Source organism: Elephas maximus, chromosome 4 (assembly GCF_024166365.1).
Source record: "Elephas maximus indicus isolate mEleMax1 chromosome 4, mEleMax1 primary haplotype, whole genome shotgun sequence".
Taxonomy (NCBI): domain Eukaryota; kingdom Metazoa; phylum Chordata; class Mammalia; order Proboscidea; family Elephantidae; genus Elephas; species Elephas maximus.
Genome location: NC_064822.1, coordinates 57,393,403 through 57,414,398, shown reverse-complemented (window position 1 = coordinate 57,414,398; position 20,996 = coordinate 57,393,403). Strand labels below are relative to the sequence as shown.

General features: G+C 35.3%; 1 protein-coding gene across 12 annotated transcripts in view; it reads left to right on the top strand.

Annotated features, from left to right (window-relative positions):
- The window catches only part of ERC1 (ELKS/RAB6-interacting/CAST family member 1), a 530,770-nt gene that overhangs the window by 319,044 nt on the left and 190,730 nt on the right, over positions 1-20,996 (top strand). For all 12 annotated transcript variants that reach the window (XM_049885108.1, XM_049885107.1, XM_049885109.1 and 9 more), the window contains one exon: positions 28-188. In XM_049885108.1, coding sequence (XP_049741065.1) covers positions 28-188 — 161 coding nt within the window. The remainder of the gene's footprint in view (positions 1-27; positions 189-20,996) is intronic.

Sequence of the window (20,996 nt, the reverse complement as noted above, 5' to 3'; positions counted from 1 at the left end):
TTTTTTCCTTTTCCATATTTATCACAGGTGGAGGAGTTACTGATGGCCATGGAGAAAGTAAAGCAGGAACTAGAATCTATGAAAGCAAAGCTATCCTCAACCCAGCAATCACTGGCAGAAAAGGAAACTCATTTGACCAATCTTCGGGCAGAGAGGAGAAAACATTTAGAGGAAGTTCTGGAGATGAAGTAAGTATTTATAACCTAATTCCTCAAACATATTCTTAGTAGAAATACTTTTCCTTATTGCTTTTATCTTCTGCTTCATTTATTACACTTAATGCACTTAGCATATTTTTTGTAATAACTTGTTCTTCTTACTCTCCAGAACAAATGTGGTAAAATTTGAAACAGATCCGGTCAAATAGAATTATTTTTGCCTCCTCTTCTGTGTTTTTTTTTTTTTTTTCTGTGTATTTTTGTCCAATTGCCTATCTGAGATTTCTAAAATCTTCTCAAAAGTTCAGGCAAATTGATGAGCTTACTGGGTAAGAAAACTGTTGGTTCTGAGGTCATATGATGCCTATGCAAGTTTTTAAAACATTTTTTATTGTTAAAAATTTCTAAAGGCTAGAATAGACCAAGTATTAGGTCATAAAACAAGCTGTAGCAGAATCCAAAACACTGAAACATTACAAAGCATCATCTCTGACCATAAGGCCATAGAAGTAGAAATCATTAACAGAAAAAGCAGGGAAAAGAAATAAAACACTTGAAAACTGAACAACAACTAAAAAAATACCCTGCTCAAAAAAGACTGGATTATAGAAGACATTAAGGATGGAATAAAGAAATTCAAAGAATCCAATGAGAATGAAAATACTTCCTATCGGAACCTTTGGGACACAGCAAAAGCAGCGCTCAGAGGTCAATTTATATCAATAAATGCACACATCCAAAAAGAAGAAAGGGCCAAAACCAAAGAATCATCCCTACAACTTGAGCAAATAGAAAGAGAGAAACAAAAGAAACCCTCAGGCACCAGAAGAAAACAAATAATGCAGATTAGAGCAGAACTAAATGAAATAGAAAACAGAAAAACAGTTGAAAGAATTAACAAGACCAAAAGCTGGTTCTTTGAAAAAAATCAACAAAATTGATAAACCATTGGCCAAACTGACAAAAGAAAAACAGGAGAGGAAGCAAATAACCCAAATAAGAAATGAGATGGGCGGTATTACAACAGACCCAACTGAAATTAAAAGAATCATATCAGATTACTTGGAAATCGTCAAAAATGAAATGCATAAACACCGATATCCTAGGCATTAGTGAGCTGAAATGGACTGGCATTGGCCATTTTGAATCGGACAATCATATAGTCTACTATGCTGGAAATGACAACTCGAAGAGGAATAGTGTTGCTTTCATCCTCAAAAAGAATGTTTCAAGATCTATCCTGAAGTACAATGCTGTCAGTGATAGGATAATATCTATACGCCTACAAGGAAGACCAGTTAATATGACTATTATTCAAATTTACGCACCAACCACTAGGGCCAAAGATGAAGAAACAGAAGATTTTTATCAGCTGCTGCAGTCTGAAATTGATCGAACATGCAATCAAGATGCATTGATAATTACTCTCGATTGGAATGCGAAAGTTGGAAACGAAGAAGGATCAGTAGTTGGAAAATATGGCCTTGGTGATAGAAACAATGCTGGAGATCAAATGATGGAATTTTGCAAGACCAATGACTTCTTCCTTGCAAATACCTTCTTTCACGAGCATAAACGGTGACTATACACATGGACCTCGCCAGATGGAACACACAGAAATCAAATTGACTACATCTGTGGAAAGAGACGATGGAAAAGCTCAATATCATCAGTCAGAACAAGGCCAGGGGCCGACTGTGGAGCAGACCATCAATTGCTCATATGCAAGTTCAAGCTGAAACTGAAGAAAATCAGAGCAAGTCCACGAGAGCCAAAATATGACCTTGAGTATATCCCACCTGAATTTAAAGACCATGTTAAGAATAGATTTGACGTACTGAACACTAGTGACCAGGCGAGTTGTGGAATAACATCAAGGACATCATCCATGAGGAAAACAAGAGGTCACTAAAAAGAGAGGAAAGAAAGAAAAGACTAAGATGGATGTCAGGGGAAACTGTGAAACTTGCTCTTGAGTGTCGAGCAGGTAAAGCAAAAGGAAGAATTGATGAAGTAAAAGAACTGAACAGAAGATTTCAATGGGCCTCTTGAGAAGACAAAGTAAAGTATTATAATGACATGTGCAAAGAGCTGGAGATGGAAAACCAAAATGGAAGAACACGCTCGGTGTTTCTCAAGCTGAAAGAACTGAAGAAAAAATTCAGGAATTTGGAATAGTGAAGGATTCCATGGGGAAAATATTAAACGATGCAAGAAGCATCAAAAGGAGATGGAAGGAATACACAGAGTCATTACACCAAAAAGAATTAGTTGATATTCAACCATTTCAAGAGGTGGCATATGATCAGGAGCCGATGGTACTGAAGGAAGAAGTCCAAGCTGCTCTGAAGGCACTGGCGAAAAACAAGGCTCCAGGAATTGATGGAATATCAATTGAGATGTTTCAACAAACAGATGCAGTGCTGGAGGTGCTCACTTGTTTATGCCAAGAAATATGGAAGATAGCTTCCTGGCCAACTGACTGGAAGAGATCCATATTTATGCCTATTGCCAAGAAAGGTGATCCAACTGAATGTGGAAATTATAGAACAATATCATTAATATCACACAAAAGCAAAATTTTGCTGAAGATCATTGAAAAACGGCTACAGCAGTGTATCGACAGGGAACTGCCAGAAATTCAGGTTGGTTTCAGAAGAGGACGTGGAACCAGGGATATCATTGCTGATGTCAGATGGATCCTGGCTGAAAGCAGAGAATACCAGAAGGATGTTTACCTGTGTTTTATTGACTATACAAAGGCATTCGACTGTGTGGATCCTAACAAACTATGGATAACACTGCGAAGAATGGGAATTCCAGACCACTTAATTGTGCTCACGAGGAACCTTTACATAGATCAAGAGGCAGTTCTTCGGATAGAACAAGGGGATACTGATTGGTTTAAAGTCAGGAAAGGTGTGTGTCAGGGTTGTATTCTTTCACCTTACCTATTCAATCTGTATGCTGAGCAAATAATCCAAGAAGTTGCACTATATGAAGAAGAACGGAGCATCAGGATTGGAGGAAGACTCATTAACAACCTGCGTTATGCAGATGACACAACCTTGCTTTCTGAAGGTGAGGAGGACTTGAAGCACTTACTAATGAAGATGAAAGACTACAGTGTTTAGTATGGATTACACCTCAACATAAAGAAAACAAAATCCTCACAACTGGACCAATGACCAACATCATGATAAACGGAGAAAAGATTGAAGCTGTCAAGGATTTCATTTTACTTGGATCCACGATCAACAGCCATTGAAGCAGCAGTCGAGAAATCAAAAGACGCGTTGCATTGGGCAAATGTGCTGCAAAGGACCTCTTCAGAGTGTTGAAGAGCAAAGATGTCACCCTGAAGACTAAGGTGCACCTGACCCAAGCCATGGTATTTTCAATCATATCATATACATGTGAAAGCTGGACAATGAATAAGGCAGATCAAAGAAGAATTGACGCCTTTGAATTGTGGTGTTGGCGAAGAATATTGAATATACCATGGACTGCCAAAAGAACAAACAAATCCGTCTTAGAAGAAGTGCAGCCAGAATGCTCTTTAGAGGCAAGGATGGTGAGACTGTGTCTTACATACTCTGGACATGTTGTCAGGAGGGATCAGTCCCTGGAGAAGGACATCATGCTTGGCAGAGTGCAGGGTCAACGGAAAAGAGGAAGACCCTCAACGAGGTGGATTGACACAGTGGCTGCAACAATGAGCTCAAGCATAACAACAGTTTTAAGGATGGCACAGGACCGGGCAGTGTTTTCGTTCTGTTGTGCATAGGGTCACTATGAGTCAGAACCGACTCGACGGCACCTAACAGCAACAACAGCAGCAGCAAGACGTATATAAATTTTTGTATGAGATACTGACTTGATTTGTAAACCTTCACTTAAAGCACAATAAAAATTTAAAAAAGAAAAATTTCTGAAAGTACACAAAAGTAGAGAGGATTGTGTAATGAGCTCTCATATACCTATACCCCAGATTCAACAATCAACCTTTTACCACACTTTCCAGCCAGTTTTACTCAATTTATACTTTTAGCAAAACTTTTCTGTGTATCATTTTCTTACTTGCCTCATCTTGTGGCTTGCTAGGATTATAATTCATTTTGAAGCATGTGTACATCTGACGGTACTTAATAGATGCTCCTTTTTCGTCTTTTTGACTTTTCGAGAAATTCTGGCTTCCTTGTCTTGAGAACAAATATGTCTTATTTGAAGATCCAATAAAAAAAATGCATTGCCGTCGCTTTCAACTCATAGCAACCCAGTAGTGCTGTCTTTTTTCCATCCCCAGCACTCACACTTAACTAAAAGCTTTACTCTATTTTACCGAAACCAAGTCTATTCTGGCATTCCTTAGTTACCTTTTTTACCTTAAAAATTATTTCTATTTTTGCTGTCTTTTCTTCTGTCTCAGAGGAGATACCCTTTCTCCTTCATAAGGCATAGATTAGCTTCTTTTAGCATTAATTCTATTACTATTCCCATCCTCTGCAACTTCCTCTGTCAGTTTTCAGTAATCAGTTACTCCATTTCCACTAGTCCTTCTTCTGCGTATAAATACACAGCCTCCTCATCATAAAATGAATTAACTTTTCTCAACCCAGCTAGCTCACCCTCTGTTACTCGGAGGAATATTGAATACCAGAATTATAAAGTAGCAGAGGGTGCTGCCCTGATAACGTAGCGTGATGCCTTAGTGTGAAATTTTCGTGGGACATGGTTATTGTGATACTGTGACATGAACCTAAGAGTTGAGGTGAGAAAGCACATTTTGGGGTGTCACCTTTTCTTATGGATTATTAGGCCACAGTGAAAGGTTAAGAGTGTTTCCCCTTTTAGAAAAACATTCTGAATGACCTACTCTTAGAAGTGATTAGTAAGTGGAGCCAGAAATAAGTTTATATAGTGGGAGAACAGGGAAGGTTGGGGTTCTCAGTATCATCATGAGAAGAAAGTTTATGAATATGTTATTTAGCAACAAGGTAGTGAAAAAGGTGTAACACTGAAGGGAAATTTAAAGTTTGACAAAGTAGGAGATATAACTCTTGAGCAGTAGAGAGTAAAATCACTAGGTTTGGAGAGGTCTCAGAATCCTTCTTAGAAGAAGGGTAGGAGATGAAGTTGGGAAGAAAATTATATCAGGTCCCGAAGTCCTTAAGAAAAATGGAAGAAAGCTGTAATATTCGTAAGCATAAATAGGCCTTGTTAAAGCAACAGTATGTGAGTTTTTTGTTTGTTTTATTTTGTTTTCAGTAATCATCAGTATCTTAACTTTACATGTCAGATCTTCCCTACCCAGTTCAAATCGATGTTTATAGCAAAATAGTGGTGTATGTTTATACGAATTTACTTTATTGTTAGGACTTTGAGAAGATAGCACAGAATTTCTTAAGAATGCATAACTTCAAACCATAAAGTGAAAATTGCATGTGACTTTTACGTACCACAGTGCTAAATTGTATTATGAATTTCCCTTACCAACCCAGATGGGAGATTGTATTTCTGAAAAATACTGTGATTAGCAAAACTGTTATCAGTAAAATAAAAAACACACACAGTAAGAAATGGGGGAAATAAAGTATGCATAGAAATTTATAAATGGTATAGAAATTTTAAAAACGAACATTAAATAAAAGTTCTAGAAACAAAGTGTTAAAACCTGGCTCTGTCAGATGACTTATCTCTTAAATCATTTTCATTTGTTCGGGATATATTCATGATGTTCTTAGATTTTCCAAAGGTTTTCTGTCATGTAGATTGTACCGTCTTAAAGTTTTCAAAGCAGTCCTTGCTTTAATTTGCACTTGAATCCTCCCTTTGTGTCATCTTTCATTTTCATATCTTAGTGAAATGCGTATTTAATACCTTGTCTTTTAATAAATTATCCCAATGCTTTAGGACTAATCCTGTATCCAGGTATGCTGTTGAGAGAGTGTGTGTTCTTAACAAATCTCTGTTCACACTGCTTTGCATACCAACGCACAGGGGTTTACCAGGAGTGGGGAGCAACAATTGTTTCCTATTCTTTGCATTTAGGACAGTGAAGTGAAATCCTTGTGATTTTTTTTTTTTTATGTGGATTTTTAAAGTTTGGCGTACAAATATAAAATAATGACTGGTGAAGCCCCGATTAAAAACTAAACAATTAACCTAAGCGTAATTATATACAAAGCACTATAAATGACATACTGTGTGTACTGATAGAGTAACTTTCAGTTTCTTTTCGCTAAGTAGCTGACCAAGGAAGAATTCCTCTCCAGCTATGTGCTGGACTCTCCATCACTCCATATGTTGAACAGATTATGCATGTTGGCTGGGCTGGAGCGCAAGTCTCAGTTTCTACAACTTTCCTAAGAATTTATTCACTCTGTTGTCAATTTATAAGTTACTTTGTTCCCTTCAAGTAGTTCTGCATAAGATCTGCCTCTTATTACTTACTGTATGTGGTAAGAGCATAGTTCCTGGAATAGAAGACCCTGAGTCTGAATTCTGACTCTGCTACTTGTTAGCTCTATGACCTCAGCAAGTTATTTAACCTCTCCATGCCTTAGTTGCTTCATTTGTAAAATGAGGATAATAATTGTCTCGACTTAGAGGGTTTTTGTGAGAATTAAATAAGAAATGAGTTAATACATAGACTTGAGAACAGTGCCTCTCACAGTAAGCACTTAATAATTAACTACTTATTAGCTTGCTTTAAGTATTTCCTGGTGCTGATCTGTAGTAAAACAAACTTATTTAAGTAAAATTTAAGAGAATTAAGGTAATACTTTACCTGTGGCCATTGGCAATGACAGCCAGAGTCTTCACTGTGTCATCATGACAGGACCTACCGTTTTTTAAAGTTTAAATTGTTTAACTTCTGATAATTGAAGAAGTAAAGAGACTTGTTTAGGATAACCATAAAAATTGAAATGTAGAGGAAATATGAGGGGATTACAATGTATAAAGAGACTGAAACATGCATGTGTGTGACTCTGAATCTAGAATAAGAAGTAGTCCCTCCCAGGAAAAAGGAAATTGACCCATTTGTGTAAAAAAGAGCAAAGTGCTAAAAGAGTCTAGTTTTGTGGAATAATCCTGACCTAAAACAGAAAGGAATGACCTAATAGTTCTTTTCTATCCCTACCATTTATGATTGTAAATTTTGTGTGTCTGCTACAGATAAAGGGTGGCCATGAGTTTGGGGAGATGTAAAACTGTGCTGTTGGTGGCCTGCCAGTGGTTCATTAGAAACATTTGAGTTGTTTAGCCAACGCTGAAGAGAAGGAACGTTTTTATTGGCAGATCCCACAGCGGTTCTTCTTTTCCTGTGGTTTTGTTAGCCATTATGTTTTTATTCCACTCTTATGTTAGACTCTTTCCTTTAAGAATGGGAGGGAAAAGAAATAATAAAACAACAAATCTAATAAGTGTCATAAAATTTAAGTATCAGTTCAGATCATGAGGTTCACTATTAAGAATTCTAGATGAACTGGATTATTCTCCGCTACCGTGTATTCAAACTCCTAGTACAATCTCACCCCATGCTGGCACTCAGAATAAACCTTAAAAGCCTTACTTTTCATTTTTAATAAAGTTTTTATCCATCTATGTGTTTGACTACTGTGAGAACTGGTTTGTTTTGGGAAGGAATGGAAGAGCTCTTTAGTTTCTTTGAGAATTCAGAGCGGTTTCATCAGTAGCATCCCATATCCAGTCTCTGGTAGCAGTGTCTACCCTGAGCCGCTGTGCCAAAACATTGTTAATTACATACACACGCAGTGTCTCATTCTTTCTCTTGCTCATTCTCTGCCTTTGAGTCTGGATTTAATTTTTTTTTCCTTTGTTCTCCTGACTTACCTCACAGATAGACAGGTGTCATGGAAAGTTTTTAATGTAAACATTTGGTTTTATAATAAAAAATTTTAAGCAGTTAGTTGACGTGAGTCAAAGGATGATTAAATTGTTATGTTGATTGGAGCTTAAAAAAATAATAAAGAATTGTGATATAAAAGATACTGTGAACACACAAGTTAAAAAAAATTAGAATCTACCAAAGTAACTACACAGACATTCTTGGAAGACCGGTCTTCTCAGAGATCAGTCAAGTTGGCAGAGAAACCCAAATCTCTGTGGGCTAAGTTATATACTCTTGAGATGCGTTTTGGCTAAAGAAAAAGGTCTAGCTTTTCACAGGCAGAAAGTAAATTTTCAGATGTACCTAAGAAGAGTTCAGTAGTAGAAACTGAAATTTGACATCAAGAAATTATTTTCTTTTAAGAGAAAAATAGAATATGCTTGGAATTATTTAAAGAGAGTAATAGAAAATGGCTAGTGGGGAAAAAAAGTCAGACTATTTGAGAATAGTGCAGGTAAGTGAATAATCTGTTATGCCTTAAATAATTAGATTGAACTATTTTAAATTATACTAGCCTTTTGATACCCAGTAGTATATCAAATTTATTTTGAAATTTACTATAAGGTTGCTGACACTAAAAAGAAAATTCCATGTGAGGATTTATGACCCATTTTTCAAATTAACCGTGAAATGAAAATATTTACGTAGATTTTCTCTTAATAACAATTTAGAGGGGAAAATCAGAATTGAAATGCATTCTAAGTTGCATGAGAACGTGTATACTTTTTACACAGCCATTTTTATTTATACTTCCACCAAACCCATTGCCATTGATTCAATTCTAACTCATAGCAACCTAGTAGAACATAGTAGAACTGCCCCATAGGATCTCTAAGGCTGTAAATCTCTACAGAAGCAAACTGCCACATCTTTCTCCTGCAGAGTGGCTGGTGGGTTTGAACCACCAGTCTTTTGGTTAGCAGCTGAGTGCTTAACCACTGTACCACCTGGCCTCCTTATACTTCCACAGAAAGTCTTTATTTGAGTCATTAGCCATATGAAAAAGAGTTAGAAGCATTTTTTACAGTGGGCCAAAATACTGACATTTAAGTATTTCAGAGGAAATCAACATAAATTAATACAGAAATTTTCTACACTTGAACTGAAAAATAAAACACAATATGATATATGGTTGAGCTATAAATAAGTAGCACTGGTGGAATTGGTCCCAGTTAAAATTATAAAGTTTGTATCTATAATCAACTGTCCTTTGAGAATTCCTCCCTAGTCTTGGTTAACTCCCTGATTCTGCACCTTCTGTTTCTGCCTTGATATCCAGCTTTTCTGTGCTGCCTACGTTGTAGATTCTAGGATCTGGACTGTTCCTAACATCTTTATCTCATCAGAACTTAATAGTTTAGTTGGGGCACCGAGTTGTCATAAGATAGTGGTGGAAATGAGTTTATTAAATTAGGACCTTTTCTCTTCCTACACCTAAACTTTGACCATCATGCGCAGCTTCCCACAAGATGGATCATGTACATTACAACTAAATGCTTTCCCCCAAATCTTTTTATTCTCTTGTGACCTGCATTGAAATCAGTTACAAAAAAGCAAAAGTCCCTTGCCTTTCTCCTCCCTTAAAGCCTAAAGCTGTTTCACCTTTTATCCAAATAGGATTAAATATAACGTCCAAACAGAAGGTTTTAAAAATCATACTTCCTAAATGAATCATCTTTTCATGTAAAAAGTCTCAAATGTTGGAGTAATCTCTGAGCTGCAAGTAAAGAACTTAGGTTTTCTGATAAAGGTCTCCCAAAGTCTCTCTCTTTTCCAGCTTTTAAAATTCTTTTTCTCCTTCTATTAGTATGTGGTCTGTATGAGAAGTTGTCCTCACTTGTGCTGGGATGAAATTAAGAATGCCTGTCATCCTCTTTCTCCCAAGGGGAAGGATGTGGATTATTTTCTTATTTCCTCATCTTTTCTTTTTCTTTCCTGTGCTGGAGATATAAGCTCAGCCCTAGACCATTCTGTTAAATACAAAAGAATCAAACTAAAGGGTTAACTGTCACAGGTGGGTAAACGAATGCCTTTACCTAATTTTAATTCTTTTTTTTTTTTAAAATCTGTTATTTAATATGCCAGTATGGGAGTTGTTTTGTTTGTTTGGTTTGTCTTTTCCTTTCAGGACCTTCCCTATCAGTGTCCCTCAGAGAGCACCTTATAGGTAGCTACTCATTCTGCAAATGGGTAAAACTTCCCTCAAGGTATGGATGTAAAAGATACAATAATCCATTCATTTAATCATAAGCTTTGCCTATCAGAGGATCCTGAGTAAAAGCATATTGTAAGATACCCTGTGTAGCAAAGACTGTGTTTACATTTTAAGCCCATTTGCTTATCTATAAAATAGGAATAATCATACTTAGACACTTTATGAAGTTGTAGTGAGGATCAGATGAGAGAGTATAATAAAAACAGTTTGAAATTGGTAAAGCTAAGTATTTGCAAAGCATGATATTCAACAACTGAAAATCCAGTTTGTACTTTCTTCTTCACCATTGGAGAAACTACTTTACTTTTGAGGCCTAGCTGAAATAACAGAAAAGCTGAACCTTAGAAGTAGAGATTATGCCCTACAATAAGGCCAGCCTAACAAAACATAAAACAGAGTCCCAATAAAATCAACAGGGGAGACAAAGTTTGGAGGATGAGTCTCACCAAGATACAGAGATATGGAAAATACCCTGGGCTGTCAACAGATCAACCCTAACAAAGGATAAAAGCAAACCTACACAAGCTCAAGGAGATCAACTATTCACTGAACTACCTACTAGAATAAATCAGTGCTCTTCAGAAGATATCATAATCTAGACTCTTTGCACCTTATCATTTGCAATATCCTATATTGAGTTTTAAAAAAATTATCAGATATGCAAAGCTGTAGTAACATATGACGCATAGTCAGGAAAAACATTCAGTAGAAATTAACTTAGAAAATTCCTAGATGCTGGATTTAGTAGACAAAGACTTTAAAGTCACTCTTATAAATATGCTTCAGATTGATTAAAGGGAAATACCATCTTGATGGTGGAAGAGATAAGTCTTAGCCAAGAAAGGAACATGATTAAAAAATGGAAAATTTAGAACTGAAAGATACAATAGAAATGAAGAATTCACTGGATATCCTCTATAGCAAATTAAAGCTATCAGAAGAAAAAATCAGTGAACTTTAAAATAGATGAAAAGAAATGATCAAATTTAAAGAATAGGGAGAAAAAAGATTTTTACAAAATGAGCAGAGCCTCAGCATGTATAGGACAATACTAAATGGGCTAACATACATGTAATTGAAATACCGGAAGGATAAGAGAGTGAGGTTGGAGCAGGAAAAAATATTTGAAAAAAACAATGGCCAAAAAATTTCTCAGATTTCATTAAAAAAAAAAAACAAAACAAAACTTTGACTTACAGAGTCTGGAAACTCAGTGAAACCAAGCAGGATAAATACAAAGAAAATTAGGCCTAGAACAATCATAATCCGATTTCTGGAAACAAAATATAAAGAGGAAAATAAAAGCAGCCAGACAAAAAGAGTGCATACAGAAAAACTACGTTAAAAATGGCAGCTGAATTTTTATCAGAAGCAGAGGAGGTCAGAAAAAAATAGAGCATCTTTTACAGTACTGAAGAAAACAAAAAACTGCCAGTCTAGAGTTCTATAACCAATGAAAAACACCCTTAAAAAACTAGAGTGAAATAAAGACATTTTCTGATAAGCAAAAATGAAAAGAATTCATCTTTAGAAAACATGCTGTACAAGAAATGCTAATGGATGTTCTTCCAGCTGAAGAGACATGATACCAGATGGGAATGTGAATCTGCAGGAAGGAATCTAGACCACCAGACATGGTAGATGAGTAAATATGTATAGAACTTTTTTTTCTCATAATTTCCTTAAAAGACTGGTTAAAGCAAAAATAACAACACAAGGTGGCATTTATAGTGTGTATAGAAATGAAGGATGTGACATTAACACAAAAGATGTTGTTAATGTGCCATCGAGCCGGTTCCGACTCATAGGAACACAAAAGATCAAAAAAAAAGACACAAAAGATAGGAGCATGGAATTATGTTGTTAGATTGTTAACATTTGTGAAGTGGAAAATATGAAGTGTCAGATACGAAGTTGTACAATTTCTAATGTAAATAGTCTTTGAAAAGTTAAAAATGCGTATTTTTACAAAAAGTTATAAACAACAATGACAAAAAAACTGAAAAGCCAATAGAGGAATTAAAATGTAATACTATAAATTATTTGATTTTACCATGAAGAAAAAAGCAAGAAAGGGACAACAGAGAACAAAGAACAGAAGGGACCAATGGATGATATACATAAATTCAGCCATATAAATGCTTACATAAAATACAAATAGACGAATCTCCCCAATTAAAGGACAGAGACTATTTCAATGGATTAAAATGAAGCAGCAGCAAGGCCCAAATACACACTTTGAAGAGACACACAATAATAGAGAAAGATAGGTTGAAATTAAAGGATAGGAAAAGAGATACCTTGCAAACAGTAATACTAAGAAACCTGGTGTGACTATATTAATATCAGACTAATGAGACTTCCAAACAGAGTATTCCTAGAGATAAAGAAGGATATACCATAATGATAAAGTGGACGATTCATTAAAAAGACATAAAAGTCCTTAATATGTATGCACCTAATAACATACCTTCAAAATTCACAAAGGGCAAACTCAAAGAACTAAAGGGAGAAATGGACATCATAGGCGATTTTAGCACCCATTTCAGAAATTGATAGAATTAAGTGAAAAACAACAAAAAATCAGTAAAAATATAAAAGATCTGAAGACTACCAACTTCATCTCTTTAACATTTATGAAACATCATACCTAACAACTCAATTCAAAAGATTACATGTATTTTTCAAGTGCGTATCCATTGTTCACCAATGTAGACCATGTGCTGGGCCCTAAAATAAGTCTCAAATTTCAGAAGACTGAAATATGTCAGAATTGTTCTCTGACTACAGTGGAATTAAGTTAGAAGTTAATAATAGTAAGGTATTTAGAAAATCCCCAATATTTAGAAATTAACAGTTCTAAATCACCCATAGGTCATAGAACAAGTCACAAGAAGTATGAGAAGTTATTTTGAACTGAATGAAAATGAAAATACAAATGCGAAATTTTGTGTTATTCAGCTCAAGCAGTGCTTAGAGTGAAATGTGTTTCTTTAAATGCCTGTATTAGAAAAGAAGAAATGGTTAATCTTAGTTTCCACATTTAGAAACTAGAAAAAGTAAAACAAGGTAAAGAAGGAAATAATAAAGGTAAGAACAGAAAACAGACAAACAATACAGAAAATTTACAGAGCCAAACCATGGTTCTTCAAAAAATTACTAAAATTGATAGTCCCCTAGAAAGACTATAATCAAGGGGAAAAAAAGACACATGAATTACCAATATCTGGAAGAAAGAGGGGATATCACTCCAGATTTTAAATACATTTAAAAAGACAATAAGATATTTTAAAAACTTAATGCCAATAAATTTGACAACTTGGATAAAATGCACAAAATTCTTGAAAAATAAACAACTTATCAAAACTGACTGAAGAAGGAACAGAAAGTTGAACAGGCCTATACCTTTAACGAAATTGAATTTGTTATCAAAAACCCTCCCTCAAAAACATACTCCAGGCTCAGTTGGCTTCACTGGTGAGTTCTACCAAACATTTAAGCAAGAATTAATACCAATGTTAAAGAAATTCTTTCAGAAAATAAAGGAAGGGGAAATAACTTGCCAATATATTTTATGAAACCAAAGTTACCCTTATGTCAAAACCTTGCAAAAACATTACAAAAAGAGAAAATTACAGATGAATATCCCTCATCAACATTGACATAAAAATCCCCACAAAATCTTAGCAAATTAAATCCAACATAAATAAGAAGGCTAAGATAGCACAACCAAGCTGAACTTATTTCTAGAATAATTTAATTGGCTATATTATCAGAAGAAAGAGAAAAATCATGTAATCTTAGTACATTCAGAAAAAGCCCTTGACAAATGGCAACACACGTTCATGATAAAAACTTTGTTAGCAGACTAGGAATAGAGGAAAATTTCTTCAGCTCAATAAATGGCATCTGTGAAACATTATACTTAATGATAAAGTTATTATTTCTCACTAAGATTGGAAATGAGGCACGGAAGCATATTTGCCGTTACGACTTTTATTCACTCTTGTATTGGAGATTCTAGTCATACATTGTCAAGGAAAAGAAAGTGTAAAACATTAGAAAGTAGTGAAACGAATCTTTCTTCATAGACACCATGATGGCAGTACATAAAAGCTAACTGTATAGCCACATACTGGCAATAAACAAATGGAAACTGAAATCCTAAAAATATATATATTTTCAATAGCATCAAAACACATCAAGTACTTCAGAATAAAGTCAACAAATGTTGCACAGGATCTTTACAGTGAAAACTATAGAATATGGCTGAAATTAAACAGCACCTGCATAAATGGAGAGCTACATCTAGTGCGTGATTTCAATTACTCAAACTTGAAGACGCCCATTTTCCTCAAAATGATTAATAGACACAGCATAATCCCTGTTAAAATCACAGGGAGCTTTTTTGTAGAACTAACAATCGAATTCCAAAATTTATATGAAATTGTGATAGATCTAGCCAGAGCTAAACCGATTTGGGAAAAGAATGGTTGGCAGACCTGCGCTTCCTGATTTCAAGTATTGCTGTAAAGCTGTGATAATCAAGACAGTTTGAGTATTGACATGAGGATAAATACATAGGTCAATGGGCAGAATAAAGAGCACAGAAAGAGACCCACATATATAATACTGAAAAGTGCCATTGTAATTTAATGGGGAAGCAATCATGTTTTCAACAAACGATGTGGGTGTAACTGGATGTGTGAATACTAAAATTAATGCTAAATAGATCATAGACCTAAATATAAAAGTTAAAGCTATAAACTTCAGGAAGGATACAGAGAACTTTGGAGTAAGCAAAGATTTCTTGAGACACAGAATGTATTAGTCATAAAAGAAAAACTTGATCCACTGGATTTCATTAAAATGAAAAGCTGCTCTTCAGGAGACAGCATTAAGAAAAAAGAATTAGGTGACAAAGATAGAAAGTATTTATGTGAAAAATATGTTATATTTAACTTTACAAATTATATTTAAATGTCTATCATATTTGCATTCCTATAGGACTTACCACACTTGTATTTTAGTCATTTATTTGCAGCTTTATTATCTTACTCCAGACTCTTGATGTTTGGAAGTGTTGCTCATCTTGAATCCCCAGAACCAAGTACAGTGCCCAACACATAATTTACATTCAGTAAATGTTTTTGAATTGTCTTGTATTATTTTATCCTCAAAGTGAAAGCAAGTATTCTACAGAATATATAACCAGTAACTGATTGTTTTTAAAAAGTCTTAAAAATTTGTCTTTTCACAAGCTAGATCTTTATGACAAATTGAACATTGTTTAGGTCCAGAGTTCCTCTTTTCTCTCTGGTTTAAGATTCTGAGAAATTAGAGAGAAGATGCCAATTTGGTTAGGAACAGTTGCTGTGGAAAATATCCGTGATGTGCATATCAATATTACACATAAATCATTCTCAGAGGGAAAACAAATGAACGTCTCCCTTTAGCAGAGACTAGCAGTTGCCGTACATGTGAAAGCAATTGTGGCTGGACTCATTCTTTCTCCTCTGCGTTTTCTTACACATAATGGCATTCTTAAAACACCCCATCAACATTGGTATAATATTCCACCCAGAGTGAGGTTATTTCCTCTCAATGTGTTAAAGGCCGTTCATTTTCTAGTTAGACATACTATTGCCCTTCAGATAAGGTGATTACTAAGGTATCAGGGACAGCATACCCTCTTGATCTTGAAATTAAGCTTGAGTTTCACAGGTGGCAGTGTACACACCTGGGGAGAACCTACCAGAATTTATCTGCCTCTTCAGGGCTCTGGCTTCCTAATTCCTGTTATCTAACTCAAAGAAAAAAAAAAAAAACCTCAAAGTGTCCGCAAATATTTAGTGCCCCCATTGGTATTTCTTTGTCTTCGGTTACATCTACTCTGCATAATTTGTTTTCTTTCATTAGTTCTTGTTTTTACTTTACTGTCTTGCTCTTTTGTATTTAAAATAAATATATAATATATAATAGATATATAATATATATAAGTACATATTATATAATAATACAAAATGAAGAGCTAAGTGGGAGGGGAACAAGTAAAAATGGTGTGGGGGTGGTGTCCACAGGTGGAAGGAGAATCAAGATCAACAGCACAGGGCTGACTCCTATGAGGCAGAGGCCAGAGAAGCTTCCTTTCTCTGCCATCTTTACCAGTTCTGACACCAACCGTCCCTCCCACAGTATGCTCAACTTCTCTGCTGAGTTCAATAATTCATTGCAGTGGCCACACAGAACTCACAGACCATACTCGTGATTATGCTGTAATACACATAAAATGTATGTGTATATATACATAAAAATATAAATATATTTTGCAATGAATTGAGATAAGCATTTTATCTCACATTCACATTTTATCTCACGTCTTGCATTCACAGAGCTCTTGATGTTTTGTAAAAAGTGATTGTGTTATAGAGTGAAGCATAGGGTTCTGTGAATAAATCTAAACATAAAATGTCAAGTATGAGTGGGATACATCTTTTGATAAAGATATTTTATCAAAATAAGATATTTTAAGAGAGTTGTTCATGTGTTAAAGTGTTGTTTTCACATTTAAGCCTTTAATATAGTTCACCTGTTTGGTGTGAAGAAAGTTTTTTATTTTAATTTTTCCCTGTGCAAAGTCAGATGTAGTACCACCTACATAACGTATTTTTATGCAAGTAACACATGCCTTCTACATTTGCAGACTGCTTCCTTCCCCCCCACCCCAGTATTTTCAGAAGCACCGTATGCCAATTTTATTTGACAAGTTGCTGTCAAAAACATTAGCATAGCAGCTTATGAAAATACCTCATGGGTGGAAGAAACAGTCGGCAAACAAACATAGAAGGCGCATGTTACTTGCATAAAAATGTGGTAATACGGTAAGCTCCTATACATACTTAAGTCTGTTTCTGGACTCTAGAGTTTTCTATTGACCTATTTGTTACTGCTATGCTAGTTCATTACTGCTTTATATACTGTTTTAAGTTCTGGCATGTGGTAGGACAAATCCCTCCTCAGTGTTCTAGAACCTTGCCTCTTTCATATGAGTTTTATAATAACACTGAGTAATGCCTTTAAAAATATTTTTTTGGGAATTAAATAGTAATTTGTCTTGATTTTTATGGATTAATTTGGGCAAAATTTGGTACTTTTAAAACATTGAGCCTTCCCATCCACTAACATGGCCAGTCTATCTAAGTTCTCTTTTATGCTTTTCATTAATATCTTGTAAGGAGCTTTGGTGGCACAAAGCATAAAGCACTCAGCTGCAAACTGGAAGGTTGATGGTTCTAACTGAGCAGTGGCTGTGCAGGAGAAAAGACCTGGCCATCTGCTCCTGTAAAGATTACAACCTAGGAAACCCTAGGGGACAGTTCTACTCCGTCCTGTGGGGTCACTGTGAGCCGGAATCTACTCGACAGCACACAGCAACAACAACAACAAATATCTTGTACTTTTTTTCAGTGAAGTTTTCACACATCTATATTAGATTTATTCCTAGATAGCTCATTTGCTGTTATTAGGAATGTTTTTTTTTTTTTTTCTGTTACATTCTCTAATTTTTATTGCTGGTGTGTAGGAAAGCTGTATTTTGCATATTGCTATTTTATATCCTGATGTACTCTTTATTAGTTTTGAGTAGCACAAGCTGCTGTAAAAATCAAACCTCAGAATTTCAGTAGCTTCAGTAGTTTATTTCTGATTGGTGGGTGCTTTTTAAATCTAAATTGTATTTATGCTGTTTTCACTTGTAATATTTTGTAACTTTTACGTTATTTTCTTGCTCAGTGTTGCTGCAGGTTTGTCTAGTTTGTTTTTTTCTTTTTTAATAATTTTTTTTGTGTTTTTGGTGAAGGTTTACATAGCAGTTTAGGTTCCCATTCAACCATTTCTACTCAAATCATTCAGCGACATTGATTACATTCTTCACAATGCATAAACGTTCTCAGTATTTCCATTTTGGTTGTTCAGTTTCCATTAATCTAATTTCCCTGCACCCTTACATTCTCATCTTTGTTTTAAAGTAATTGTTGACCTTTGATCTCATACAAATGATTTTTTAAAGGAGAACACTATTCATGGGTGATATTCTTTATTTTGTGAGCCATTGTGTTATTTAGCTAAAAGGTGACCTCATGGGCTAGTTTCAGACCAAGGTTTAAAAAGTATCTCAGGGCAATAGTCTAGGGAAGTTCTCCATTCTCAACCAGTCCAGTAATTCTGTTTCTTTTTTTTCTTTTTAGGAATTTGAGGTTATGTTCCACATTTTTTTCCCATTCTGACAGTCGCCATCTATTGTGGTCCTGATTAGAATGGCTGGTAGTGGTAGCTGGGCAGCATTTAGTTTGTCTGGTTGCAGAGTAGATGAGGCTGTGGTTCGTGTAGGCTATTAGTCCTCTAGGCTAGATTCTTCTTTGAGACTTTGGTTTCCTTCTTTCTCTCTTACTCCAGATAAGTAGAGACCAGTAGTTGTATCTTAGATGGCCATTCACAAGCTTTTAAGACCCCAGACCCTACTCACCAAAGTAGGATGTAGAACATAAACTTTATCATGCCAGTTTACCAAGATGTCCCATGAGACTATTGTCTTAATCCTTCGAACCCAGGAAATCTGAGGCGTTTGGCTGTGTCTCAGAAGTATCTATAACTGTGTCCCCCTTATGCTTTATTATTGACTCCACAACGAGTTTGGTTTCTTAGTTTATGTGCATATATAGTCATATACATACATATGCATAAACCTGTATAAACACATGTATGTACACATATTTACATGCCTATACACATGTATTTATATACTCACACATGTAGTTTTTGGTTATTGCTGTTGTTTTAGAATTTATATATGCCACAGCCACTGCCATCAAGTCGATTACTAGCAATTATTAAAAGGTCCTTTATTATTGTGTACATTTTAGTGACATCATTTACCTTCTTCAAGCTGCGCACACTTCATCTTCATTTGGTATTACTTTCCCATCATCAAAAATAACAAGTGCCTGCTGTCTAGAGAACGAACCCCTCTTCCCTCCATGCCTGGTAACCACTAATGGACATTAGTTTGTATATATTTGCTTGTTCATGTCATTTCATAAAAGTGAGAACATACAATATTTGTTTTTTTTGTGTGTGGTTGACTGGTTTATATTTATTTTTGAATATCTAGATTTTGATTTATTGAATCTCTTTTATGTTTTACTTTATTAATTTCTGCTCTATTCCTGTTTCTACTTTCTTTACATTTACCATGATTATTTTTCTAAGTTATATGAATTGAATATTTTCAGTCATTATAGAAGACTACAAATTTTTCTCTAAGAATCACCATAGCTGTATCCAAGTTTTGACAAACAGAAATTCTGTTCTTGTGTATTATAAAAGTCTTTTGATTTCCTGAGTGTTTCTCTCCAACCCATATGTCATTTAGGGTGTGGTGGTTTTGTTTCATAAAATTGAGGGGCGTTATTCATTGTCGATTTTACAATATTACTACCTTGTGGTGAGAGAATACAGTTTATAGAAGGAAAGCAAAGAAGGCATAGATATAATAGTAGAGATTTTTTTTTAATTATTCACTGACAGGTATTTCAGCATTGGATTGTGTAGTGATTTTATCCTCTGGCTGCTGATATTACCGTTTCCAGGTATTCCTAGTTTTCTTTTTTAGGAATAAGAAAATCTCAAAAACCCTTCTCCCTTGCTTGCCCCTAGAGCAAACTTCTGCTCAATACCTGGTTGCCTATGCTGATTTACATGCCAGCTCATTAGGAAGGCAAGATGGGATTACTCTTTTTGACTGAGACTAATCAAGATCTGCATGTGAGGTCTAGATATGGTTTTTTTGTTGTTTTTTGTTAGTGGTAGTGGTTTGTTGTTTTTGTTTTTTTTTTTTTGAGTCATACTGTGGAAGGAGTGGATGCATGAAAAGTTGGAAGGAAGGAAGTGGGAGAAGTTTGATTGTCAGTTAGACATCCAACAGAGTCTTTTGTTGCCTCTTAATAGCAATCTTTCAATATGCCTTGGGTACCAGCAAATTTATTGGAAGGGAGAAAGTGGGCATGGCTTAATCTGGGAAGTCTGGTACATGGTATTTTGTTAAGAGAGCTCTGTTAATACTTATTTAAAGGCCCTTTGAAACAGTTCTGTTATTTTTAGTTTTTACAATGTGAAGTCTCCTGTTTGTTATAACTCTTAACTTTCCCTCATGGAGGATTTATTTCCTCATTTGGTTAGTAATCTTTGATTGTGAGCTCATCTTCTGTGGGACTACTTTTCTTGGGAGTCCTGTCCCTGCAGTCAGTTTCAAGTTTGTCTCTGCTGTTTCTAGGACAGTTTTTATGTTAATTTCTATGCTTGGAGTTCTGTATACCTCTTAGGCACTACTGATTTCTCGTGGGTTATACTTTTTCCATCTATAACCCTAGATTCTTTGCCACTCTGGCTAAGAGGCAGTTTTTCTGCTTTCCATTTTATAGATGGAGCAAGCTTTTGTGACTTTCTTTAGGTTTTTGCTGTTAGGTTAGCTCCATTCCCCACTGTTCTGAATTCTGGAATCTCCTCCCTAATGCCTAGCTATTAAAGCCTATAACCCGGTTCTTTACCCCCGTGAGTCATTTCAGCTTAAGCTCTCGTCAGTGCCCTCTGACTTTGAGTCCTGTCTTCATTGTCCGCACTTTGCCTGGTCTAGCTCATTCTTGATACCTAA